We start from the raw sequence: 27,374 nt of genomic DNA, 5'->3' as shown, positions 1-27,374 counted from the left end.
TGGGACTGAAAGCTCCCCCTCCAGTGATGCTCACTCCAGGGACAGATGGGTCAACTAGATGTTTGCCCAGTTGTAAGTAGTTCCTGCCTGTCATCTGTCCATTCATTCCCCAAACTCTCTCAAACACCGTGTTTGTGCCAGACACTCTCCTGGGCTCACGGACACCGTCAGGCCTGCCAGTGTCCTCAGGTCACTCAGTGCTGGTAAGGAAAGCAGATACCTCTCAGGGGAACCAGGAACCGAGGGGCTGGGGAACAAAGGGAGGAAGTGACTCATCCCTCCCCGGGGAGGGTTCAGACAAGGCTCCGCCACGCGCCACGGAGGATGGGCAGGAATGAGACCTGCAGGGTGAATATCAAAGGGCAGGACAGCCATGCTCACTGTGGACTTGGGATCAGCAGGAATTCCCAGAGGCTGGGCTATCGGGATGGGGCTGTGGGAAAGAGCTGAGGCCGAAAACAGAATTTGGAGCCAGTTTCCATGAGCCTTGGATGTTGAGCTAAGCAGTTTGGTCCTTTATCCTGAGGGCAGTGGGGAGCTGCTGGGGGATTATAAGCAGGTACAGACATAGTTAGAGCTGTCACCTTACTCTTCCATTCGTCATGCCCACATTGAAAGTCTCCTGAGGCCCCAGATGCCAACTGCTGACATGTCCCTTCTCTCTTGGGCTGGTCCCAGGTTACACCAGTCAGAGCAGGTGGCAGTTTAGAGCTCATGAAGCCCTCAGTTCACATATGGGGAGACTGAGACCCAGAGATGGGGAGCAGGGGAGCAGAGTGCCAGTTGTCTGTCACCTGCTCGGGAGCAGGTACCACACCTGCGTTGACGCTTCAGCCCTGGGAGCCTCTGCAGATGAGGAAACCGCAGCTAGGGAGGGCCTGCTAGCAGCCTAGGTGTCTGGGACTGGATCTGCCCAGCTCTCGCCCCACAGACGATGTGGTCTGAGGGTGGAGTCGGGCTGTGCAGCGGCCCGGAGGATCCAGAGGAGCGGAGTGCCTGCTCTGCAGGGACCACTTGGGGTGGGGCTGGGGTGGACGGGGCTCTGGTGCTGCCCTGACATTCTCCTGCCACACGCAGTGTCTCCCCAGGGTGGGCACTGGAAATAGCTTCCTGCACCTCAGAGACCCGGCGGAATTCTGTGGGCTTTAAAATTTAAAGAGCCTTTATGTGTGGAGCAGACGCATTAGTTGAAAGTCTACGAGAAACTGGGGATGGATGGACCTGGTTGCTCTGCTCATCAGCCAGCCAATTCCAACAGAAGCAGGAGTGATATGAACGCTGAGGAAAACAGCAGCCGGCCTTTCCAGGGCATTGAGCAAGGGCCAGGCCCCCCTGCAGAGCCCTGGACCTTCACTTGCCCATTCAGCCCTCCCCAGAGCCCTGGGACAGAGAGAATGTTTGTATCCCCGTTTCACAGATGGGGAGCTTGAGCCTCAACGAGGTTAAGAACTCACCCCTAGTCACCCAGCTGGAAAGTGGTGCGTTGGAATTCAAACTCAGATCTGGGCAACGCCATGGTCCAGCTTCTCCACTGCCCCACACAGCTGCGGTTCTGAGAAAGGAGTCCAGCATCACGTAAGCCCGGGAGAGCCGAGCCAAGGACAGCACGCTCAGGCTGTTGGCAAAGGGTCCCCTCTGTGTGGAGCGCTCTTCCCCCAGAACCCGCATGGCTCCTGTTTGCATCTTCTTCTAGTCTTTTCTCAGTTGTCCCCTTTTCCCAGAGGCTTTATTTAAAATTTAAATCCCTGCCCCTCGCACTCCCACCCCCCCTTTCTGCTAATTTTCTCCATTTCACTGATGGACATCTGTTATCAGTCTCCTGGGGCTGCCATAACAAAGCACCACAAACTAGGTGGCTTAAAACAACAGAAGTTTATTCTTTCACACCTTGAGGCCAGAAGTCCAAGATCAAGATGTCGGCAAGGCTATGCTCTCTAGCAGCCTTGGGGACTCTTCCGTACCTTTCTCTAAGCTTCTAGTATCACTGGCAATCCTTGATGTTCCTTGGCTTGCGGCTGTGTAACTCCAGTCTTTGCCTTCACTGACATTTCCCCCTTTTCTCTTCACATCATCTTAGGACACTAGTCATGTGGGATTAAGAGCCTGCCCTACTCCAATATGACCTTATCTTAACTAATTTCATCTACAACGACCCTGTTTTCAAATGAGGTCACATTCTGAGGTATGAGGAGTTAGGATTTCTACATATCTTTGGGAGATACAGATCAACCCACGATAATATCTGACCTCCTATTCATTTTACCCAGTTGTTTTGTCATCTGTCTCCTCCCACTAGGATGTAAGCTCTAGGAGGCAGCAGTTTCTGTCTGTCTTGGTCACCGTTTTATTCCCCAGCACCTGGAACCAAACCTAATTTGCTCAACACATTTGCTGAGTGTGTGTAAACAAAATACCAAGTCTGGACAGACAAAGCTAACAGAGAACACAAGGATAAAATACTCAGGAACAAAGAAAAGTAACTTCTGGAAAGCTTAGAGAACAAGCAGATCTCTGGTTTCCTGTGGGATAAGATAGAGAAGGAAGTACAGAGGACAAGGAAGAAAACTAAATAGCAACTAGCAGAATTAAAATCTGCATTGGAGGTAGTAGAGAGCAGAGTTAATGCCAAGGAAACTAAAAATCTTGAATTGCTTTGCCAGAATTCAGAGGAAATGGGCAAAGAGATCAGTCTAATGAGAGGAAAGATAAGTTATGGACACTGGAGAAGGGAGATCCTAAGGGAAAACTGGGACAAATGAAACAGAACCAAAATCAAAAACAAAACAGGAATCTCAGTATCAACAAGCACAACTACCACCCAGATCTTGGTTTCTAATACCATTCTCCATGAAAAGGAACCAGGGCTCCTTGGCGAAATGCCTGACTCTAAGACTGGGACAGGAAACATACAGGATGATCCTGGAGCATCTTGTAGTGCCAGAAAGTTAAGGACGTGTTCAAACCACATCAACAACACATACTGATGGAGGTGTGTCAGAAGAGTACAGCAGCCAACTGAAAGAGCCACTGAAAGAGCTCCCAATGGCCAAAGCTGGGACATTTGAGCAATAAAATAAAAGTGGTATTGCATTATAACCCAAAGTATAAAACAGATACCCATGATTGAGTAAGTAAATGGGAGAGAATAGACAAATCTCCTATGCCAAAGAATTCCAAATAATTTATGTAGATATTTCAGGCCCAAGGAGGTAGAGCAGAACTACCCACTTGTTAAGTGACTTCCTTCCAAAGAGCACAGGATGAAAAGGGGGGAAAAGAAGAGTAACTTTAGAGTGGAAGAATCTGGCAACTACCTCAACCAGGTGACCAAGGTCAGCATCAACAGTGATAAGTCATGTTGATAGTATGTACATTTGATATGATGTGGTGAGAAGGGCACTTTACCTCTGTGTTCTTCCTCCCCAAAACCTATAACTCCAGTCTAACCATGAGAAAAACATTAGGTATATTCTAGTTGCAGGCCATCCTGCAAAATACCTGACCAATGCTCCTCAAAACTGTCTAGGTCTTCAAATCTAAGGAATGTCTAAGCCAAAAGTAGCCTACAGAAACATGACAATGATATATAATGTGGTATCCTGAATGGGACCCAGGAATAGAAAAAGGACACTAGAGAAAAGAACTAAGGGTATCTGAATAAAGTATGAGCTTTAGTTAATAATGAATTGATATTGATTCATTATTTATAACAAATGTACTATATTAACGTAAGATGTTAATAATAGGGGAAACTGGGTGAGGACATATGGGAACTCTATATACTCTCTTTGTGATTTTTCCATAAATCTAAAACTATTCTCAAATAAGAAGTTTACTTAAAAAAAAAATAGGTGACAAACTTAAGTGGGCTCAAGAGAGATCTACTAGATTGGACCATACAAAATTGCCGATATTCAACCATTTTGAAATTACAAAGTCAACAGTTTCATAAGGAAATGCGCAGACTGTATGTGCAGTCTAGCTGGCCTTTCTGCATTCTAGCAGAATTGGTGAATAGAGAGTAATACCCAGACACATTTTGTCAGAAGTTTTGAAATACAAACAGAAAGGGGAAAATCTACAAGTATCTAGCCCAGAAAAAAACAAATTTCTCACAAAGTTGCAAAACCAGGCCACCTCAACTCCCTTGCAACATTCAATCCCAGAGATAATGGAGCAGCTGGGAGACATTCTCCGATGTGTGAGACTCACATGATGTACTACTAGCCAGTGCCCTTCTTGCAGTTAATCTTTGAAGTCCTTTATCAGACTGCCGAGAATGATAGCAAACTTTATAGCTGAGGTCATGACAGAAGCAGGTGAGCAGGGATCACAAAAGCCCGTGGAGAGAGAGCTAAGTAGTCGTTATAAAAAGTTGTTATAAAAGTGTATGCAGGGCTTCCCTGGTGGCACAGTGGTTGAGGGTCCGCCTGCCGATGCAGGGGACACGGGTTCGTGCCCCGGTCCGGGAAGATCCCACATGCCGCGGAGCGGCTGGGCCCGTGAGCCATGGCTGCTGAGCCTGTGCGTCCAGAGCCTGTTCTCCACAGCGGGAGAGGCCACAACAGTGAGAGGCCCGCGTACCACAAAAAAAAAAAAGTGTATGCAGATGCAGAAATTCATTTTGAAAGCAAACGTGCATATACATGCAATGCAAATAGATACTGTAATAACAGTAATTGAAATATAAAAACCCAAATTCCATTAACAGAGCCAAAGAAGTGAGTAAAAAAAAAATTGGGTGCTAAACTCCTGGTCTTAAGTAGGAAAGGGACTCAAAAGAGACTGTTTTGCTTATGAGTTTCATAATTAGAAAAATATAAGTTAAAAAAGACTTTGAATAACTTAACAGTAAGTATGCTGTAATACAAACAGAGCCTGAAGCTCCTGAAACATGGAAGATAAAAGCAAAGAAAATCTAGTCCACGTATCATAAAACAGAAAGCAAATGTGAAAACCAGAAAGTATAAACTAAAACTGCAGACCAAATATAGTCATTCTGACCATAAATTCAAATAGGTCATACTCCCTATGAAGAGGCAAAGACTTTCAGATTGTGTTTTGAAGAACTAACTATAGTTATATTTACAACACAGTGACACAGAAAGGTCAAAGGTAAAAGTCAGGCAAAAGTATATCAAGCAAACCAAACTGCAGCAAGGATCCAGTGTTTACATTAGAATAAAGAGAATTCAAGGTACAGGTGTTAAACAAGATTAAGGAAGTCATTTTCTATAGATAAGGGTACAATTCTCCCTGAGAATAGCACACTCATGGACCATTATTGCTATAAATTACATCTCACTGAAATATATAAAGAAAATCCTGTTCAAATACAAAGGAGAATTGACACAAACACAATAGTATTGGGAGCCACAGCGTCTCTCTCGCAGTCTTGGACAGATCAGCCAGGCAAAAATAAGCAAGAACATAGAGGAACTGAATAATGGAATTAATCAGGCTGATTTAGCAGATATGTATCAAAGTTTGTCTAAAAGAAAGTCAGGAATAGAACCATCTCTGTGTGATGAAGACCCCAGGCCTTTAAGCTCACTCTGGGCCTGTTTCAGTCAGGGACCTTTAATGTTAACTGTTGCCAGTCTGGGCTGGGAGGCCATCCTTCGAAGAGCCCTGGGTATTCCCATGGTGCCCACACTGAAGCACCAGGCTTTATGGGGGTGAGCGCCAGGCTCCAGATGTGCACCTCTGTTCATTTTGAAACCACAGAATGCATTCCAGGCCTTAGTAGAGCATAGGTTCTTCTGTCTAGGCATAGAATTCAACAAGAGGCAGAATGACAGGTAAGGAAAGAGCTTATTAGTATAGAGTGCTGTGAGAGATACAAACAGGAAGGCAAGGGAGTGCCATGCCGAGAACTTAGTAGCCAAGGTTTTATAGTCAAAGGAAAAGTGGGGAGGTGAAGAAGGCCCCCATCTTCCTCGTTCTTGAGTAGACGTCAAGCTTCCATCATCAGTTTCTCCTCCACGTCAGGTAAGGGAGTTTTCTTGTCCTACATGGTCAAACTGGGACTGTCCTGGTGCTGTTAAAATGAGCAAAAAGGCGGTAAAATATACTACACTATGGTAGATTATCTCAGGTTTCAGTAGAATGTCATCTTTTCCCTATATATATATATTTAACATTTTTATTGGAGTATAATTGCTTTACAATGGTGTGTTAGTTTCTGCTTTATAACAAAGTGAATCAGCTATACATACATCCCCATATCTCCTCCCTCTTGCATCTCCCTCCCACCCTCCCAATCCCACCCCTCTAGGTGGTCGCAAAGCACCGAGCTGATCTCCCTGTGCTATGTGGCTGCTTCCCATTAGCTATCAGTTTTACATTTGGCAGTGTATATATGTCCATGCCACTCTCTCACTTTGTCATAGCTCCCCGTGTCCTCAAGTCCATTTTCTACCTCTGCATCTTTATTCCTGTCCTGCTCCTAGGTTCTTCAGAACCTTTTTTTTTTTTTTTAGATTCCATATATATGTGTTACCGTACAGTATTCGTTTTTCCCTTTCTGAATTACTTCACTCTGTATGACAGTCTCTAGGTCCATTCACCTCACTACAAATAACTCAATTTCATTTCTTTTTATGGCTGAGTAATATTCCATTGTATATATGTGCCACATCTTCTTTATCCATTCATCTGTCAATGGACACTTAGGTTGCTTCCATGTCCTGGCTATTGTAAATAGTGCTGCAGTGAACATTATGGTACATGTCTCTTTTTGAATTATGGTTTTCTCAGGATATATGCCCAGTAGTGGGATTGCTGGGTCGTATGGTAGTTCTATTTTTAGTTTTTTAAGGAACCTTCATACTGTTCTCCATAGTGGCTGTATCAATTTACATTCCCACCAACAGTGCAAGAGGGTTCCCTTTTCTCCACACCCTCTCCAGCATTTATTGTTTGTAGATTTTTTGATGATGACCATTCTGACTGGTGTGAGGTGATACCTCATTGTAGTTTTGATTTGTATTTCTCTAATGATTAGTGATGTTGAGCATCCTTTCATGTGTTTGTTGGCAATCTGTTTATCTTCTTTGGAGAAATATCTGTTTAGGTCTTCTGCCCATTTTTAGATTGGGTTGTTTGTTTTTTTGATATTGAGCTGCATGAACTGCTTGCATATTTTGGAGATTAATCCTTTGTCAGTTGCTTCATTTGCAAATATTTTCTCCCATTCTGAGGGTTGTCTTTTCGTCTTGTTTATGTTTTCCTGTACTGTGCAAAAGCTTTTAAGTTTCATTAGGTCCCATACATTTATTTTTGTTATTATTTCCATTTCTCTAGAAGGTGGGTCAAAAAGGATCTTGCTGTGATTTATGTCATAGAGTGTTCTGCCTATGTTTTCATCCAAGAGTTTTATACTGTCTGGCCTTACATTTAGGTCTTTAATCCATTTTGAGTTTATTTTTGTGTATGGTGCTAGGGAGTGTTCTAATTTCATTCTTTTACATGTAGCTGTCCAGTTTTCCCAGCACAGCTTATTGAAGAGGCTGTCTTTTCTCCATTGTATATTCTTGCCTCCTTTATCAAAAATAAGGTGACCATATGTGCATGGGTTTATCTCTGGGCTTTCTATCCTGTTCCATAGATCTATATTTCTGTTTTTGTGCCAGTACCATACTGTCTTGATTACTGTAGCTTTGTAGTATAGTCTGAAGTCCAGGAGCCTGATTCCTCCAGCTCCTTTTTTCTTTCTCAAGATTGCTTTGGCTATTCGGGGTCTTTTGTGTTTCCATACAAATTGTGAATTTTTTTATTCTAGTTCTGAGAAAAATGCCATTGGTAGTTTCATAGGGATTGCATTGAATCTGTAGATTGCTTTGGGTAGCAGAGTCATTTTCACAATGTTGATTCTTCCAATCCAAGAACATGATATATCTCTCCATCTGTTTGTATCATCTTTAATTTCATTCATCAGTGTCTTATAGTTTACTGCATACAGGTCTTTTGTCTCCTTAGGTAGGTTTATTCCTAGGTATTTTATTCTTTTTATTGCAATGGTAAATGGCAGTGTTTCCTTAATTTCTCATTCAGATTTTTCATCATTAGTGTATAGGAATGCAAGAGATTTCTGTGCATTAATTTTGTATCCTGCTACTTTGCCAAATTCATTGATTAGCTCTAGTAGTTTTCTGGTAGCATGTTTAGGATTCTCTATGTATAGAATCATGTCATCTGCAAACAGTGACAGCTTTACTTCTTCTTTTCCAATTTGGATTCCTTTTATTTCTTTTTCTTCTCTGATTGCTGAGGCTAAAACTTCCAAAACTATGTTGAATAATAGTGGTGAGAGTGGACAACCTTGTCTTGTTCCTGATCTTAGAGGAAATGGTTTCAGTTTTTCACCATTGAGAACGATGTTGGCTCTGGGTTTGTCATATATGGCCTTTACTATGTTCAGGTAAGTTTCTTCTATGCCTACTTTCTGGAGGGTTTTTATCATAAATGGGTATTGAATTTTATTGAAAGCTTTTTCTTCATCTGTTGAGATGATCATATGGTTTTTCTCCTTTAATTTGTTACTATGGTGTATCACATTGATTGATTTGCATATATTGAAGAATCCTTGGATTCCTGGGATAAACCCCACTTAGTCATGGTGTATGATCCTTTTAATGTGCTTTTGGATTCTGTTTGCTAGTATTTTGTTGAGGATCTTTGCATGTATGTTCATCAGTGATATTGGCCTGTAGTTTTCTTTCTTTGTGATCTTTGTATGGTTTTGTATCAGGGTGATGGTGGCCTCATAGAATGAGTTTGGGAGTGTTCCTCCCTCTGCTATATTTTGGAAGAGTTTGAGAAGGATAGGTGCTAGCTCTTCTCTAAATGTTTGATAGAGTTCACCTGTGAAGCCATCTGGTCCTGGGCTTTTGTTTGTTGGAAGATTTTTAATCACAGTTTCAATTTCAGTGCTTATGATTTGTCTGTTTATATTTTCTATTTCTTCCTGGTTCAGTCTCAGAAGGTTGTGCTTTTCTAAGAATTTGTCCATTTCTTCCAGGTTGTCCATTTTTTTGGCATATAGTTGCTTGCAGTAATCTCTCACGATCCTTTTTGTTTCTGCAGTGTCAGTTGTTACTTCTCCTTTTTCATTTCTAATTCTATAGATTTGAGTCTTCTCCCTTTTTTTCTTGATGAATCTGCCTAGTGGTTTATCAATTTTTTTTATCTTCTCAAAGAACCAGCTTTTAGTTTTACTGATCTTAGCTATTGTTTCCTTCATTTCTTTTTCATTTATTTCTGATCTGATCTTTATGATTTCTTTCCTTCTGCTAACTTTTTGGGTTTTTTTGTTCTTCTTTCTGTAATTGTTTTAGGTGTAAGGTTAGGTTGTTTATTTGAGATGTTTCTTGTTTCCTGAGGTAGAGTTGTATTGCTATAAACTTCCCTGTTAGAACTGCTTTTGCTGCATCCCATAGGTTTTGGGTCATCGTGTTTTCATTGTCATTTGTTTCTAGGTATTTTTTGATTTCTTCAGTGGTCTCTTGGTTATTTAGTAGTGTATTGTTTAGCCTCCATGTGTTTGTATTTTTTACAGATTTTTTCCTGTAATTGATATCTAGCCTCATAGTGTTGTGGTTGGAAAAGATATGTGATACGATTTCAATTTTCTTAAATTTACCAAGGCTTGATTTGTGACCCAAGATATGATCTATCCTGGAGAATGTTCCATGAGCACTTGAGAAAAATGTGTATTCTGTTGTTTTTGGATGGAATGTCCTATAAATATCAATTAAGTCCATCTTGTTTAATGTATCATTTAAAGCTTGTGTTTCCTTATTTATTTTCATTTTGGATGATCTGCCCATTGGTGAAAGTGGGGTGTTAACGTCCCCTACTGTGATTGTGTTACTGTCGATTTCCTCTTTTATGGCTGTTAGCATTTGCTTTATGTATTGAGGTGCTCCTATGTTGGGTGCCTAAATATTTACAATTGTTATCTTCTTCTTGGATTGAACCCTTGATCATTATGTAGTGTCCTTCTTTGTCTCTGGTAATCGTCTTTATTTTTAAAGTCTATTTTGTCTGATATGAGAATTGCTACTCCAGTATTGTTCTGACTTCCATTTGCATGGAATATCTTTTTCCATCCCCTCACTTACAGTCTGTATGTGTCCCTAGGTCTGAAGTGGGTCTCTTGTAGACAGCATATATATGGGTCTTGTTTTTGTATCCATTCCGCCAGTCTTTGTCTTTTGGTTGGACCATTTAATCCATTTACATTTAAGGTAGTTATTGATATGTATGTTCCTATTACCCTTTTCTTAATTGTTTTGGGTTTGTTATTGTAGGTCTTTTCCTTCTCCTGTGTTTCCTGCCTAGAGAAGTTCCTTTAGCATTTGTAAAGCTGGCTTGGTGGTGCTGAATTCTCTTAGCTTTTGCTTGTCTGTAAAGGTTTTAATTTCTCTGTTGAATCTGAATGAGATCCTTGCTGGGTAGAGTAATCTTGGTTGTAGATTTTTCCCCTTCATCACTTTAAATATGGCCTGCCACTGCTGTCTGGCTTGCAGAGTTTCTGCTGAAAGATCAGCTTTTCACCTTATGGGGATTCCCTTGTATGTTATTTGTTGCTTTTCCCTTGCTGCTTTTAATATTTTTTCTTTGTATTTAATTTTTGATAGTTTGATTAATATGTGTGTTGGCATGTTTCTCCTTGTTTTATCCTGTATGGGACTCTCTGTGCTTCCTGGACTTGACTATTTCCTTTCTCATATTAGGGAAGTTTTCAAGTATAATGTCTTCAAATATTTTCTCAGTCCCTTTCTTTTTCTCTTCTTCTTCTGGGACCCCTATACTTCTAATGTTGGTGTGTTTAATGTTGTCCCAGAGGTCTCTGAAACTGTCCTCAATTCTTTTCATTCTTTTTTCTTTGTTCAGCTCCGTGGTAGTTATTTACACTATTTTATCTTCCAGGTCACTTATCCGTTCTTCTGCCTCAGTTATTCTGCTATTGATTCCTTCTAGAGAACTTTTAATTTCATTTATTGTGTTGTTCATCATTGTTTGTTTGCTCTTTAGTTCTTCTAGGTCCTTGTTAAACGTTTCTTGTATTTTCTCCATTCTATTTCCACAATTTTGGATCATCTTTACTATCATTACTCTGAATTCTTTTTCAAATACATTGCCTATTTCCTCTTCATTTGTTTGGTCTTGTGGGTTTTTGTCTTGCTCCTTCATCTGCTGTGTGTTTCTCTGTCTTCTCATTTTGCTTAACTTACTGTGTTTGGGGTCTCCTTTTCGCTGGCTTCAAGTTTGTAGTTCCCTTTGTTTTTGGTGTCTGCCCCCAGTGGCTAAGGTTGGTTCAGTGGGTTGTGTAGGCTTTCTGGTGTAGGGGACTGGTGCCTGTGTTGAGGTGGATGAGGCTGGGTCTTGTCTTTCTGGTGGGCATGACCGTGTCCGGTCGTGTGTTTTGGGGTGTCTGTGACCTTATTATGATTTTAGGCAGCCTCTCTGCTAATGGGTGTTGTTGTGTTCCTGTCTTGCTAGTTGTTTGGCATAGGGTGTCCAGCACTGTAGCTTGCTGGTTGTTGAGTGAAGCTGGGTGTTGGTGTTGAGATGGAGATCTCTGGGAGAGCTTTCGCCGTTTGATATTATGTGGAGCCGGGAGGTCTCTGGTGGACCAGTGTCCTAAACTCGGCTCTCCCACCTCAGAGGCACAGGCCTGACACCCGTCTGGAGCACCAAGGCCCTGTTAGCCACACGGCTGTGCCAAGCCAGACTCTCGTGCAACGTTGCCTATATTTTCGTTTTTAGTGTGCACAGAGGAGCATGTCCTAGGAGTCATTAACTTACTGACCTCCCTGGGCAGGATGTGGGTCTCATTCCACCATTGTCTTATTGTTTTGGGGCATGTCTCATGCTTCTATTGCACGGTTTTGTTGCTAGGCAAGCCTGCTTCCTTGAGTGATTATTCACTTACAGGGGTCTACCATACTTTTTTCTTTTACTTGTGATCCCTTCGTGGGATTAACTATTTAATCATTTGCTTTGTCCCTTTACTCTGTCCCTATCAATTTCAGTTGCTTTATTGGCCTTCCGTGGAGCAGCCCCCAAGCCATCATTCAGGATTCAGACTCCAGGAAAATCTCCCTATTTTATAAGTCAGCTGATTAGCAACCTTAATACCATCTGCAATGTTAATTCCCCCTTGCCATGTCACACAGCGTATTCACAGGTTCCAGGGATTAGAACATGGACATCTTTGGGGAGCCATTATTCTGATACAGGAAGACCACAAAGATAGGTCTTGAGGGGGACTGTTCCCCACTTTGCTTCATGGGAAAGTCCTAGTGGGAATTACCTGCCCCCCACCAAGGGCCAGGAATCCAGCCTGACTGCCTGAACCTGAGGTTCATACCAGCACCCCGCAGGGATGCAAAGCTACAGAATAAATGTAGTGCATCTTCCCAGCAGGCCAGTTTTGTTCAGAGACATGGAAAGAAAAAGCATTATTTTTATCTTAAGATAAACATAGATATTTTATTGGAAGGCTAAATATACATGAATTTTCAAGATAAAATAATAAACTTTAAAGAAATGCCATGCTTTGCCAGTGGGCTGCTATGGGCTGTACCCTTTTTCTCTCCCGTCCTTAAGAGTATATGTCTCCTGCTTCTCTGCTTTTAGGGACACTTATGGAGAAGAAAAAAAAAGTCTAAGAAAGACTAATTTTAGCTAAATAAAAGAGAATACTCATTCTGGGTGTGGAATCAGTCTGTCAGAGCCAAGAGGGACTTTGGAAAACATCTATGCTAACCCTCTCAGGCTTACCCCAGGTCTCACGACCAAAGTCGGGGAGTAGGAGCAGGCCTGGGCTTCTCACCACTTCACCAGTGCCCACTGCTCCAGGTCAGGGGCACCTCCCAGCCTGCATCATGGCCGGCCTCTAATAGCGCAGCCACCTTTGGGCTCATTGCACCTTACCCCTTTCTACAACGTTGAACATGGTTTCATTTGATTTTTCAGCAGCCCAGCGGGGTAGTGGGGTAGTGTGCATCTGTAGGAAACCAGGAAGCTATTAAACGTAGGCTGAGACAGATGCAGAGATGGCAGGAGGTCAGTGTCAGGGTCAACCTTGATCTTCCAGCAGGACCCCACACTGCTGTCACAGGGAAGCAAGATGGGTTGCCTTCTGCTTTCCTGCTCTTTTAAATGCACATTAGCTGTCTTAATGTCTCAGGGTTACATTTGCTGCTCAGGTCCTTTGAGTTCAGAATCCATAGGACTTTTCTCCATGAGTCATTGCTGCAGACTCGGTACTGTGCCCCAGCAGCCCAGGCCTGGTGGGGTTGGCCTTCTCAGCGTGGGAGGTAATATATAGGAGTGAGTGGTCAAATGCTTGGGCTCTGGGGCCAGACCCACATTGGGTCGAGGCCAGAGTCACCACTTCTTAACCCTGTGACCTGGTGTCTTAGGTTGAACTCCCTAGAAACAGAGCCTGGGATTCTTGTGAAAGAGATTTATTGAGAGTGGGCTCAGGAGAAGGGGAGAGAAGCAGGATAAGGCAAGAGGGGAGCTAGGCCAGAATACCTTTTGGCTGGAGATGGGTTTAACCTGGCCTCACCGGATCTCTGGAGCACAGTCTGCACCACAGAGTTGGTCCCACCTTTCAGCAAGGGGGCTGGAGTTTTCTACCCATGTGAGTCAGTCACTGGCTGCTATGGGATATGGGGCACAACATGGCCTTCTAGGACCAGGAAGCTCCCCTTGGCTGAGGGAAGTTCTCCAGAGAAGGGAGGGAGCTGGTGGCAGCCCATCATTGCTGCAGCTGGGTTGGGTGCACTAGCCCCGAGGAAGGGATCCAGCAGGACCAACAGCGTCTGCTGTGCCTAGGAAAGTTGCTTAAGTCTTTGGGCCTCAGTTTGCTCATGAAACTGTCCAGAGTGGGCATAATTATAGCACCTACCTCCTAGGGCAGTGGCTAGAAAGAGACTGTCATTAATTTTGACTCTGCTAGGATCCCCTGTAAAGTGGGGGTTATACACTAGTGCTTTGAATTGAGTCATCCTTCTTAAGTGTCATTTTTTGTATGTGAGATTTTAGCTCCCTTTAAGGGCCCCAGAGACAAAGAGGTCCTAGACAACAGATGAGAGGGGCCAGGGAAGAGGAAGGGAAATCCACCCAGGGTTTGGACTGAGCATACCTCCCTGGGCCTCGTGCCCCATGGCTGTTCCCTTCCATGTTTACCCCCCATGGGTGTGTCCTGTTGAGGGTGTGAACATAGGTCTCTGCTACCATCCATTACCTTAGATCTAGCCCTCTAAGAAGAAGCTGTCATTTGTCTGATCTCGGGACATCTACTTTCACTCCAGGCAGCCCCCTGCAGAGCCAAGAGTCCATGGCAGGGAGTTTTTGAGACCCTGCCCTCTGCCACGTTCCAGCTCTAACATCACAGCACCATTCTGCAGTGTCATCCTCAGAGATGGTCATGGCTGTCCTCCCCTACCCCTGGCACTCCTTCAACGGCCCCCAAGCCCTTTCAGCCATAGAGGAGAGTGCACTGATACCCCTGGTAGGGAGGTGGGCGGGCTTGGCCAGAAGCAGGGTCCACTGCCAACACAAAATCTCTTTCCTCTCTCTGGATTTTAAGGAAAACATACAAGTTATGCAACATTGAAAAGCGTGATTCTGGAACTTTTGTGAGAGTGTGGGTGTGTGAAAAACTTTTAAGATTCCCCCGATCCAAAATGTTTCCCTTCACCCCTGAATCTTCCAATAAATTGCTACTCCAGAAAAAAGAACCAGGTATATCCACACTTTTCATACTCTCAGGAGAACTCCTCTGCCCTGGGAGTACACACAGCTCATTTTTTTTTTTTTTTGCGGTACGCGGGCCTCTCACTGTTGTGGCCTCTCCCGTTGCGGAGCACAGGCTCTGGATGCGCAGGCTCAGCGGCCATGGCTCACGGGCCCAGCCGCTCCGCGGCATATGGGATCCTCCCAGACCGGGGCACGAACCCGTATCCCCTGCATCAGCAGGCGGACTCTCAACCACTGCGCCACCAGGGAGGCCCGACACAGCTCATTTTGAGAAGCACCTTAAACTCTTTATGCTGCTCTCAAGGGCCCCCTAAGGATCCCAGTCCAGTCATATTCCCCATTACCCTCTCCCTACCCTGGGATCCAGGCTCCATCTGCACTGAGGGCTGGCTCGTCCTCTTTTCTCCCAGGCTTTGCAGCATCTTGCCCCTCTTACTCACTGTCTAGAGTCAGAGTGGGTGTGAATAGCTTCCTGCATCAGGCACAACCTGGCCCTGGATAGGCTCTTTCTCCAGGACCCTCTGATGGTCAGGGCACACCAAGGCAAGATGGCTGGTTTTGGGGTGCTGTGCTAGATTTGGGAAAGATTTTTGCCTCTCTGGGAAGGGGTTAACTAGATCAGCGATCCCTTGGGCCCCCATCCAGTCCTAAAAGTTTGGGAGCGTAGAACCAGGCAGTCAATGCAACTTGGTTGTCATGGCAACAGAGACACTAAATGGTCCACAAGTGGCAGAGCTGTTTATTTATCTGTTAGCAGGTGGTCAACCATGAAGATAAGGGTCCCTTGGTCCATTCAAGAAATGAACATGGGGAACCCAACCAGTACCTAGGCCCTAGGCTAGCAGGATATTAGTGCAGTTGATGATAATAACCAGCAGATATTGAATAACCAGTGTGGGCCAGGCCTTGTGCTTGTGCTTTCACACAGCATTCATTCACTTAATCACACATTTAATACCTATTTATTGATATATGTGTCATGCCTTGTTCTGGGAGCTGGAGACCCAGAGATGAATCAAGTTATCCTCAGTCCAATGGGGAAAACAAACAAGTAGACTCAGGCTATGACAGAGGGAAGCACAGAGTGCTCTGGACCCACAGAGGAGCAAATGACCACCAAGCCTAATGGGACAGAGATGGTTTCTCAGAGTAGGAATGCCTGAGCTAAGGCAGGAAGGGGGAGTAGCAGCTCTCCAGGCAGAGCGTGTAGGGCGGGAGGGAATGGCGTTCTGGATGAATGACTTGTAGAAAGAAAGGAAGGGGACAGAGTGAGAAAGTGAATGAATGAAGGAGTGAATGAATGAAGGAGTGAATGGCAGACCATTTAAGAGAACTGCAGGTCGTTCCTTCTCCCTGCTGTGGAGGAGTAGCAAAACATGTGATTAGGGAAATGAGCAGGAGTGAGTTGGTAAAGAATTTGGAATGTTCTGAGGAGCTCAGAGTTTGATCTGTAAAGCTCCAGCAGCCATGGAAAGATTTTACGTAATCAGATTTGAATCTTGGAATGATCCCCTTGTGGGCTTTCTGGAGACTGGGTGGATGGAGCAGGACTAAAGGCAGGGATCCAGCTGGCAGGCTGTAGTGGTTCACCACGTAGGAAGTGATGGTGGCTAAACCCAGGGCAATGGGGCTGGAGACATGGGGTGATTCAGGAAGCTAGTGAGCAGACAGAACCAACAGGCCATGGTTATGGCTAAGATGAGGAGAGGAGTGAATCTAGAATGGCTCCCAAGTTTATGGTCTTAGGGAGTAGGAGGTTGACAACACCATTCTAGAGGTGGACAGTACAGGAGGAGGAAGTAGGCATGTTGGGAATGATGATGAGTTCAACTTGGGGTATGTTGAGAGAATCCAAGTGGAGGTGTCCAGGGGGCAACTGGAGAAAAGTCTGGGCTGGGGAGAGAGACTTGGGAGTCCACAGTGCTCAGAGGGGAGTTGTGGCTGGGGTCATGAATGAGATTGCCCAGGGAGAGCGATGAGGGCAGAACTGTATGGAACACCAGCATTCGAGATGGGCAGAAAGACGAGGAGCTGATTGAGAGTCTGAGCAGGAATGACCAGGGGGCAGGAGGGAGCCAAGAGAGAGCACCATGGAAGCCAGCGGGTGGGTTTCATTATCATGAATCCTACAACCACTGGGTCAGGCAGGGAATATTATCCCCATTTCAGAGATGAGGAAATTGAGGCTCCAGGACATTAAGACCCAGGGTCATGTAGCTGGTCAGTGCTGGAGCTGGGATGTGAACCAAGGTCTCTCTGACTCCAAAATCCAATAAGCTGTTTCTACTATACCGTGTTTAGCAACACAGGGCTTGGCACAAAATAGATGCTCCATAAATGTTTGCTGGCTGGCTGGCTGGCTGTCGGGATATGGATATGGATATGGATATGGATATGGATATGGATATGGATAGGTGAATACTGTTAGCTGCAAGAAATGCTATAAAAAATTCAACAAACAAGCAGAAAGACCCTAGAGTGTGCCCAGGAGTATGGCCACAGAACAGAAGCAGCTTAGAACTTTCTATAGCATTGCAGCCATGGTGATGACAAAGGCTTACCTTCCTTCAACTGCTCTGTTAATGATCTTTTAAAGTCCTTTCAGAGGAAAATTTTTTTTCTTCTTTCCATTCTTGCTTGCAAACGAAGGGTGATTTTAGAATCCAAGTCTTTTTTATTTTGCTAAAGTACATGATGAGTAAAATGGCCTCCCAGTCAGCACTTTCCAATTTTGAAAGATGCTAAAAACTGATCTTTAAAGGGATGTTTCTCTCCTTTATGCATCAAAGAGCCTTGAGGCTTGTTGGAAAGGACGGGGTAAATGGCAGGAAGGTAGCACCACCTGCAGGGCTGAGTGTCAGTGCGGAGGGCAGGACTGGGATGGAGCAAGCGTGTGGGCCAGGGCCTGGCTGGTCTCCTGGAGGCTACCTGTACATCCTCCTTCTGCCTGTTCTATATGGGGGCAGGGCAGGGTCCCTTCCCCTAGAAAGCAACTTAGAACCCCTTACCCTGACCCAGGAGGGAGCCTCAGGCAGACACTCAGTAAATGTTTGTTGAATGAATAAATGAGTCATAGGACCCCTGGTACAATATATACCTATTAACCATATTGAGATATTAAGATAATAAGTAACCATTTATAGAGCTTTTGAATATAGATTTTCTTTTGAAATAAAGGGAGAAGAATAGGTTGGGAGAAGGTTATAAAACACTAATTCTAGCTGGGTGTTTACTCTGTGTCAGGAACTGTGTTAAGCACTCTGAGGATTATCTCATTTAGTTCTCTCAGCAGCCCTCTAAGTACTGCCATTATCTGCATTTTGCAGATGAGGAAATTGAGGCTAAGATGGGAAAAGGAGCCGCCTGAGGCTACCCAAGTGGAGCTGAGATTTGAACAAAGCTGAGAACTCAAAGAGACTCTGAAACTTCTTAATTGGGAAGCTCTGTGGACTCCAGAAAGGTGGAAAAAGTCTAGAATACTAGAGGGGGAGGGGGTGTTGGCTGGGAACTTGTTTCTGCTGCCAACTCCCCTGGGGACCTTAGACGTTGCTTTCTCTCCTCTGGCCTCAGTTTCCCTATGTGTAGAGTGAGGACGGAGAATAGACGCTGTCTCAGTTCCCCCGGAGCGTTTGCCTGCCCTTGTTGGAGAAGAGCAGGGGAGACAGTGAGGCCCCTCAGAGCCTTTAGCCTCCAGCCCCAGGGTTTACCAACGAGACCAGGCAGGGCCAACAGCAGTAGCTGAGGGAAAGCTGGGCCCAGAGAGAGCCATAGATCCAGGCTGGGCTGGGCTGGGGGGTGAGGTTTTGCCCTGCCCACCCCCTCAGGCAGAGCTCTTGCTGGGGAGCCTGGGGCATGTGAATGATCCCTGCCCGCTGCCTCAAGCCCTCTGGGCTATGCCGATCACACACTCACCTTCACATCCGTGTCCTTCTGTCCACAGGGCAACGACGTGCGGATCATCCTTGGCCAGTTTGACCAGAATATGGCAGCAAAAGTGTTCTGTTGTGTAAGTAACACTTTGGTTGTGTCATGGATGTCTTTGGGGAGGGTCACAAAGCGTTTTCTTGCACTCAGTGTCACTGCCTGGTCCTTGAGTGGACCGGAGTCTGGGGTGTTGGAAGCAGAAGTGTTATTCTCACTGCTCTTTCGTCTTTCTGGGGAGCTAAAACCCCAGGACTCAGAACAGTGCAGTTGTAGGAGGAACCGGGAACCTCAGTTTACCAAACCCACTGTCTTACCATTGCTTCAGCGCTGCCAGCTAGTTTTAAGTCTCCTCCACCCAGCCTTGCTTAATGGAGCAGTGCTGTATGCACCACACAGAGGGAGACACCAGATTCCAGGGAGAGACCGGGAGGCCTCAGACCCCTTCCTGCCCTGTAAGCAGGGCTCAGAGTCTCAGGTTTAGCACAGACCGTCAGCTGTTCAGTATCTACCACTGAATCCTTTTAATTGTCTGGTGTGTGATAGGTGACAAAGTACATTCTTAAACCTTATCTCACTTAATCTTTCCAATAACCGTGTGAAGCTACTATTGTTACCCTTGCTTTACAGATGAGGAGCTAGAAGCCCAGAGAGGTGGAGAAGCTTGTCCAAGGGATGTTTTATGGCAGAACTGGGGCTCCATCCCCATTCACCTGATTCCCAATCAAATCCTCTTTTCTCCACATGATATTCTAACCTGAGCATATGTAAGAGTTCTAGCACAGGGACTATGTCTTTCCATTTTGGTGGCCTGGCTCACCCTCCTCCACCTCAGGGTCAGGAGAGAAATCAACAGAATGAGAGCCTAGTTACATGAATTGTCTACCCAATAAGCTCCTCCTCTTAGACTGAGGTTATTCTAGGTGCGGTCTCTAGAGATGGGCCACAGGCCTCTGTTTTCTTTGACCTTTTTCTAGTAACTTGGATGAGATTATAAAGATAGGCTTATAGGAATTTTAGAAGTTGTGAAATATGTTGGAAGATAGCCAGGGTGCAAAGAACCTTAACAAGCTGGAATGTTTGATTAAATCCAGGAAGACTAAATCTAATAGTCCTAATATAAGGTTATATTAGAACAAATTGGGCTGCCTATGTCCAAGATGATAGAGGCATAGCTGAGGAGTACTGTGCGTTTAGAATAAAAGAGACTTTGGAGTCTCAGTTGACCTCAAGGTTGCCGTGAGTAACCAGTGTGAGCACAGCTTCCAGGGAGCCGAGGTGACCTCAGGCTGCACGTCCACAACTAGGGCGGGTCGTCCCTCTGCTCTCCGCTGAAGAGACCCCACCTGGGGTGTCCTGCTCAGCTCCTGGTGTCCCATTTCAGGAGAGATGCAGAAACTGAAAAGAGGCCAGGAGTAAGGAGAGAGTAGCGACTGGAAACCATAGTCACCCAGGGATATTTTCCTCATGAAGGCTCAGGAGCAAAGTGGCAACTGCCTGATCACCTTTCAAAATAGCAGGGAGGAAGGAGAAGCCATAGGCTGACATTTCAGTGGACCCTGAGTGAAGCTTAGTGCTCAGGAGTCAGTCTGCTTGGGCTTGAGCTACTGGTCTGTAGCTTAGTAACTGAATTTGGGCTTGTTGACACATTCTGAACCTCAGTTTTCTCATCTGTAAAGTGAGGATAATAATAACACCTGTCTCATAGGATTGGTGTGGAGCTTAAATGAGCAAAGACACCTTGCATAGTGCCTGACGTACAGTGAGCCCTCAGCAGATTTCAGCAACGTTTTTTTATTTGTTTATGTAAGGTCTCTGAGGATGGAATGGACCACCATTGGGCTGACGAATTTACTAACTGATGGACTTTCCTAGATTGTGTTAAGCATCCTGTGTCTCAGTTAAGGGTAATTAAGGAGTATTTCCATATGAAAATCTAAGGAGGAACATGAGAAAAAATGAAAAAAATGGAGAAAATTGATTTAATACATTTTATTTCAGAGCTCATAATACTTTTCATGTTACCATCTAAGGTCCAGAAATGGCCCATTTAGAAAAGGAAAATAATGCTCCAATTAGAAGACATAACTTTTTAGAGAAGAAGCTGGGTTTGTTTTTTTTTTTAAACCCCACATTTGTTTATTTATTTATTTTTGGCTGTGGTGGGTCTTTGTTTCTGTGCGAGGGCTTTCTCTAGTTGTGGCAAGCGGGGGCCACTCTTCATCGCGGTGCGCGGGCCTCTCACTGTCGCGGCCTCTCTTGTTGCGGAGCACAGCCTCCAGACGCACAGGCTCAGTAGTTGTGGCTCACGGGCCTAGTTGCTCCGCGGCATGTGGGATCTTCCCAGACCAGGGCTCGAACCCATGTCCCCTGCATTAGCAGGCAGATTCTCAACCACTGCGCCACCAGGGAAGCCCCCTACATATCCCCAAGGCCTTACAAACAGCTGGCACATGGTGGGTGATTGTCAATCAATTGAGGAAAAGTAAATTAATAAAAATGATCTGTGAAGTTGCCACACTGAGCACTGGCCATCTCCTGTTTGCACAAAATGCAGACAGACCTCCTATTTTTTTCATTTGTTTTTAGTATTTATTTCTTTATTTATCTTGGCTTCACTGGGTCTTAGTTGCAGCATGCAGGATCTTTTAGTTGCAGCAGGAGGGATCTTCTTTTAGTTGCAGCATGCAGGCTCTTAGTTGTGGCATATGGACTTCTTAGGTGCGGCATGCATTCGGGATCTAGTTCCCCGACCAGTGATCGAACCTGGGCCCCCTGCATTGGGAGCACAGAGTCTTACCACTGGACCACCAGGGAAGTCCCCTTCTGTTCTGATTTGAGCCAAACCCTAAGCCGAGGCGTGGCTGTGATTTCCCTCCATGCTGTGCACTGTGGTTATTTTCTGAGTGGCATTTCCAGCAGCGTGGTTTCCATTTCAGAACAGACGGCATGGCTGTCTTCCTCTTGACCCAAAGCCCCAGGCTGCTTGCCTTCCACACAGCACGGGACATCATCCCACCTCCTCATCCCACTTTCTTCTTCCTCTTGGACTTTGGGTATCTTCAGATGGACTTTTTCTTAGAGTCTTTGCTGGCTGCTTTATTCACTAAGTGGTTTCTCAGAAGTTTTTGGTTGGGGGTTTATTCCGTGTGTCAGACCGTCAGATGGATCTGCCTGTCAGGACTGTCAGTCTTATCTGGTTAGGAAGGAGTTCTTCTGGCAGGCCTGGAAGGTCCTGAGGAGAGTCTTCTCAGTGTCCTCACACTGAATCAAAACTCTGGCGTGTGATGGAGGGAGGGGCTGCTCGGAGCAGAAACCCTGGGAGAGAACCTCTCCGCCCATGTCAGGGTCAGAGCACAATGGGATGGAGACAACCGCGTCTTTGCCATCCAAATGCTGCAGTGCAAACTTTGCAGCATGTTGCTGCATGTTCTTGAGATTGGACCTGCCACCCAAGGGGAGAGTAGTCTCTAGCAAATGCAAGGACTGTTTATAGCCCTGTGGCAAAATGTTCATTTCGGTTCCAGCAAAGGATGAGCATGGCCTGTCGCTTTTGTCTTCTCCCTCCTTGGTGGTCTATTCTAAATTCTCAAGCACTCTGACCTGGGTTCTGGCTTTAGTTCTGCCAGCTGTGTGACCTCAAGCAGGCCACTTTACAACTCCAGCCCCCGGCTGCCTCACCTCTAAAATGGAAGCGACGACCCCTGTCTTATTTGCCTCATAGGATTGTCGAGAGGCTTAAACAAGGCCACCGAAGGGTGACTGTCATCCCAACTGTTAACTGCTTTACTGATGTGAGGATTTATTACTATTATGGTTATGAAATGCCTATAAAAGGGAAATATCCTTCTTGCCTGAGGAAGTGAGGAGGCAAAAGGAATCAATAAAAAGAGGAAATTGGATTTTTAAATTACATCCTGGCTACCTGTCTGCAGCTAATGAGAACAGGGTCGTTCATGGGACTGAAGAATATGAGCTCAAGACTGCCCATCATCACCTGTAGGGCCCATTTGGTGGCCACAGGTCCTGAGACCACATTCCTACTAGAGACAAAAACAATGAAAACCAAGGTGACCAAGTAAACTGAAAATGTGTTCAGTCAGTCACTCTACAACCATTTATTGGGTGCCCTCTGTACACAGGGCACTGTGCTAAGCACTGGGGATCCTGGAAAGAGCAGACACCACCCTCCAGGAACTCCCTATTTGGCAAAAGAGACAGACAAAGGTATCAGCAGCGGGCTTCCCTGGTGGCGCAGTGGTTGAGAGTCCACCTGCCGGTGCAGGGGACACGGGTTCGTGCCCTGGTCCGGGAAGATCCCACATGCCGCAGAGCGGCTGGGCCCGTGAGCCATGGCCGTTGAGCCTGCACGTCCAGAGCCTGTGCTCCGCAATGGGAGAGGCCACAACAGTGAGAGGCCCACGTACCGCAAAAAAAAAAAAAAAAAAAAAGATACCAGCAGCTTCTTAAGGCTCACGTGTCCAGCAATCTCAGCCCTTCTCAACGTGGGAATACCAGAATGGAGGCCCAGAGGCCTCTCTGCAGTTGCTTTAGACACTGTATGCTATATTTAAGCCCAGTCTACCTCCCTTGTAGGAGAGACTTTTAGACCCTCACTCAAAGCCTGTGCTGTGTACTTTTTTCTGCACATATGTTTAACACTCCCTGCTTTCCATAGCAGTTTAAAAGCAGCAAATTCAGAGTGAGGAGAGGGATTTAATGACAGTGAAAGTGACAGCCTAGACCTGACAGCTAGAAAGGAGACAAAGCCATCAAAAGTAGATCAGAGGGCTTCCCTGGTGGCGCAGTGGTTGAGAGTCCGCCTGCCGATGCAGGGGACACCCCAGGTTCGTGCCCCGGTCCGGGAAGATCCCACATGCCGCAGAGCGGCTGGGCCCGTGAGCCATGGCCGCTGAGCCCGCGTGTCCGGAGCCTGTGCTCCACAAAGGGAGAGGTCGCAACAGTGAGAGGCCCGCGTACCACCAAAAAAAAAAAAAAAAAAAGTAGATCAGAAACTCCAAGAACAATAGTCTGGGGCCATTTGGTGTTTGGGCCAGTCTGGGGCCATTTAGTGTTTGGGCCATGCCCAAAAGTATCACTGTGCATGGCCCATAGGAGTGGCTAATTTTCAGAATAAAGCCATGAGTTATGGAAAAGAGAATGGCATGAGAAGGAGCAGCCAAAATGTTCCCGCACATAGTGTTGGCCAGGCATGGTACAACATATTACCTCATTTATTATTTCTTTTTTATTGAAGTATAGTTGATTTACAGTGTTGTGTTACTTTCTGGTGTACAGGAAAGTGATTCAGATATATACTCTTTTTCATATTCTTTTCCATTGGATATTGGATATATTGGATATTGAATATAGTTCCCTGTGCTATACAGTGGGATCTTGTTGTTTATATATTTTATATATAGTAATTGATATCTGCTAATCCCTAACTCCTAATTTATCCCTACCCCCCTTTCCCCGTTGGTAACCATAAGTTTATTTTCTATGTCTGTGAGTCTGTTTCTGTTTTGTAAATAAGTTCATTTGTGTCATGTTTCAGATTCCACATATAAATGATATCATAGTATTTGTCTTTGACTTATTTCGCTTAGTATGATAATCTCTAGGTCATCCATGTTGCTGCAAATGGCATTATTTCATTCTTTTTTATGGCTGAGCAGTATTCCACTGTATATATGTATCACATCTTCTTTATCCATTCATCTGTCGATGGACATTTAGGTTGCTTCCATGTCTTGGCTATTGTAAATAGTGCTGCTGTGAACATAGGGATGCATGTATCTTTTCGAATTAGATTTTTCTCCAGATATATGCCCAGGAGTGGGATTGCAGGATCATATGGCAACTCTAGTTTTAGTTTCTTAAGGAACCTCCATACTGTTTTCCATAGTGGCTGCACCAATTTACATTCCCACCAACAGTGTAGGAGGGTTCCATTTTCTCCACACCCTCTCCAGCATTTATTATTTCTAGACTTTTTAATGATGGCCATTCTAACCAGTGTGAGGTGATATCTCACTGTAATTTTGATCTTCATTTCTCTAATAATTAACGATGTTGAGCATCTTTTCATGTGTCTATTGGCCATCTGTATGTCTTTTTTGCTGAAATGTCTATTGAGATCTTCTGCCCATTTTTTGATTAGGTTTTTTTTTTGTTCATATATTACCTCATTTAATTCCTACACCAACCCAGTGAGATGGGCTCTGCTTTCCACAGGCTATAGATGAGAAAAGCAAGGTCCAAGGAGTTGTGTGCCAGAGTTACCCAGCTGGTATGTGGCAGAGAATCTAGTGCTACTTGACTATAGTCTTTTTTCTTTTTTTTTTTTCAAAAGATCAGTAGAAAAAATTTTATCTTCATCAAAATTGACTAATATTCTAAACAAAATGTGTTGTCATTCAAATGGACTGAGCTTCTGTTTTCTGGAAAATTCACTCACAAGGAACACCTAACAGAACAATGGCAGGTCAGACAGCTATCACAGCAGATCCCTGGGAGGCTCCTGACTTCCTGCTCCACGCTGCCTCTAAATTATCACACAGCCTTTGGTCTCAGAGAATAATGCAAATCTGCCTTTGCATCTGATCAGAAGACCTCCTCAGGTCCTCACTCTGTATCTGTTGACGCTTACTTACCATCCATTCGTAATAAGTGGCGCTATCTTGCCTCAACCTTTTAAGACTGAGAAAGCTTCCAGAAAGTTTTACTTTGTTTGTTTTGCTAAGAAAAGAGAGAAACTTAAAAAAACAGACTTTGGGGCTTCCCTGGTGGCGCAGTGGTTGAGAGTCCGCCTGCCGATGCAGGGGAAACGGGTTCGTGCCCCGGTCTGGGAAGATCCCACATGCCGCGGAGCGGCTGGGCCCGTGAGCCATGGCCGCTGGGCCTGTGCGTCCGGAGCCTGTGCTCCGCAACGGGAGAGGCCACAACAGTGAGAGGCCCACATACCACAAAAACAAAAAAACAAAAAAAACAGACTTTGAATCTTGTCCCCTTGACTTAGCTGAATGTGTTTGGGCAAATTCCTCAATCTCTGAGCTTCAATGTCTTCATCTGTAAGATAGAGATAATAGCACATACCTCATAGGGTTGTTGTGAGAATAAAATAAGATAATGTATATAAATGGCCTAGCACATAATAGGGGCTCAATAAATGTGAGTTCCTCCCTGCCAGTGAAAGATGAGAGTTGTGAAGTCTCACAGGTTCTGCCATTGATTAAATGACCTGAGGTCATTGGGATGACCCTTTTGTTCAAAGGTCTAGCCCCCAGCCAGGGTCTGGGATTATCTTTTCTTAAAAAAAAAAAAAAAAAAAAAAAGTTTCTGTGGGCTAAACCCCATTTATTAGAGGGAAGCCCAGAAAACTGCCTTCTTTTGTTGAACTGGGGTTTTGTTATATAATTGTAATATTAGGGCTCTCTGTGTTTTTTCTACAACAGTTTTGATTGGAGCAACATTACAATGTAGTTGCTGGAAAAAATGACTATGATCTGAGGCTGCATTATGAGAAATACAGTGTCTAGAATGAGGGAGGTGAAAGTCCCATATCATTAGAGGAGTCTAGAGAGGAGGTGATGTGATCATTACCTTGAGATAGTTGAAAGGCTCTCTTTTTTTTTTTTTTTTTTTTTTTTTTTTTTTTTTTTTTTTTTTTTGTGGTACGCGGGCCTCTCACTGTCGTGGCCTCTCCCGTTGCGGATCACAGGCTCCGGACGCGCAGGCTCAGCAGCCATGGCTCACGGGCCCAGCCGCTCCGCGGCATATGGGATCCTCCCAGACCGGGGCACGAACCCGTATCCCCTGCATCGGCAGGCGGACTCTCAACCACTGCGCCACCAGGGAGGCCCTGAAAGGCTCTCTTATGAAACAATTTGTTTAATCTCTGGAGGCTTCACTGAATCAATGGACAGAGGCCATAGAGATGGAATCTGAGCTTAAGCTAAGGAACAAATATTCTAATTCACACTTACCCCAGTGAGATGCTCCACACTGCAGGCTGGGCTTTTTCAGGTGTTGAGAGAGTTTTAGAAGAGTTGCCTCCTCAGATGTAGGAATGAAGGGAACACACCTCCAACTCTTAGACTCAACAGTATCTATTCTCTAATATACACAAATATAAAGGGCTCTGGCCCACCCTTTCTGGGCAGACCGTCGATTAGCATGCTGGAGCCTAAGTGGAGGGCAGCCAAAATCTCCCTGGCATCCAGAGCAATCTTGCAGGCTTCTTTCTCCACACCCTCCTGGCCTCTATGCTGTCTCTGTTCTAAGCCAAGGAACATAAAGGGGTGTGACATGAATTGTTTCCCAACATGTCCTCCTAACATAGGTGGCTCCCTGGGAACAAATTGCTGGATCGTTTAAGGTTCACATTTTTTAATGTATACAGTTCATCACAGTGCGCAGAGAGCATTTACATACACCACTGCTCACTGTAGTCGCTTCTGGGTGTTTTGATTACTGATAGGAATGTGAGCTCTATTCCATTCTGGACCCAACTTTGATGGAATGTGACATACCTACAAATTGGGATTTTCTGGGTGCATCTAAGCTATCAAAAAGCATGCTTTTCCAGATAAAAAAATCATCACAGTAAGAATTAAAGCCAAATGGGGGTATATTAGAACAGTCTGACAACTTTTTGCTTAAATGGGAGG

General features: G+C 44.9%; 1 protein-coding gene across 1 annotated transcript in view; it reads left to right on the top strand.

Annotated features, from left to right (window-relative positions):
• GABBR2 (gamma-aminobutyric acid type B receptor subunit 2) overlaps positions 1 to 27,374 on the top strand; it is a gene marked incomplete at both ends in the record, with an annotated part of 366,518 nt that overhangs the window by 179,495 nt on the left and 159,649 nt on the right. Inside the window, one exon of the mRNA XM_079706435.1 lies at positions 18,722 to 18,787. Within this exon, the coding sequence (XP_079562561.1) occupies positions 18,722 to 18,787 (66 nt within the window). The remainder of the gene's footprint in view (positions 1 to 18,721; positions 18,788 to 27,374) is intronic.

This window comes from Hyperoodon ampullatus (genome assembly GCF_949752795.1).
Source record: "Hyperoodon ampullatus genome assembly, chromosome: 6".
In the NCBI taxonomy this organism is placed as follows: domain Eukaryota; kingdom Metazoa; phylum Chordata; class Mammalia; order Artiodactyla; family Ziphiidae; genus Hyperoodon; species Hyperoodon ampullatus.
The sequence above is the reverse complement of the archived record's forward strand: the minus strand, read 5'-3'. Positions and strand labels throughout refer to the sequence as shown.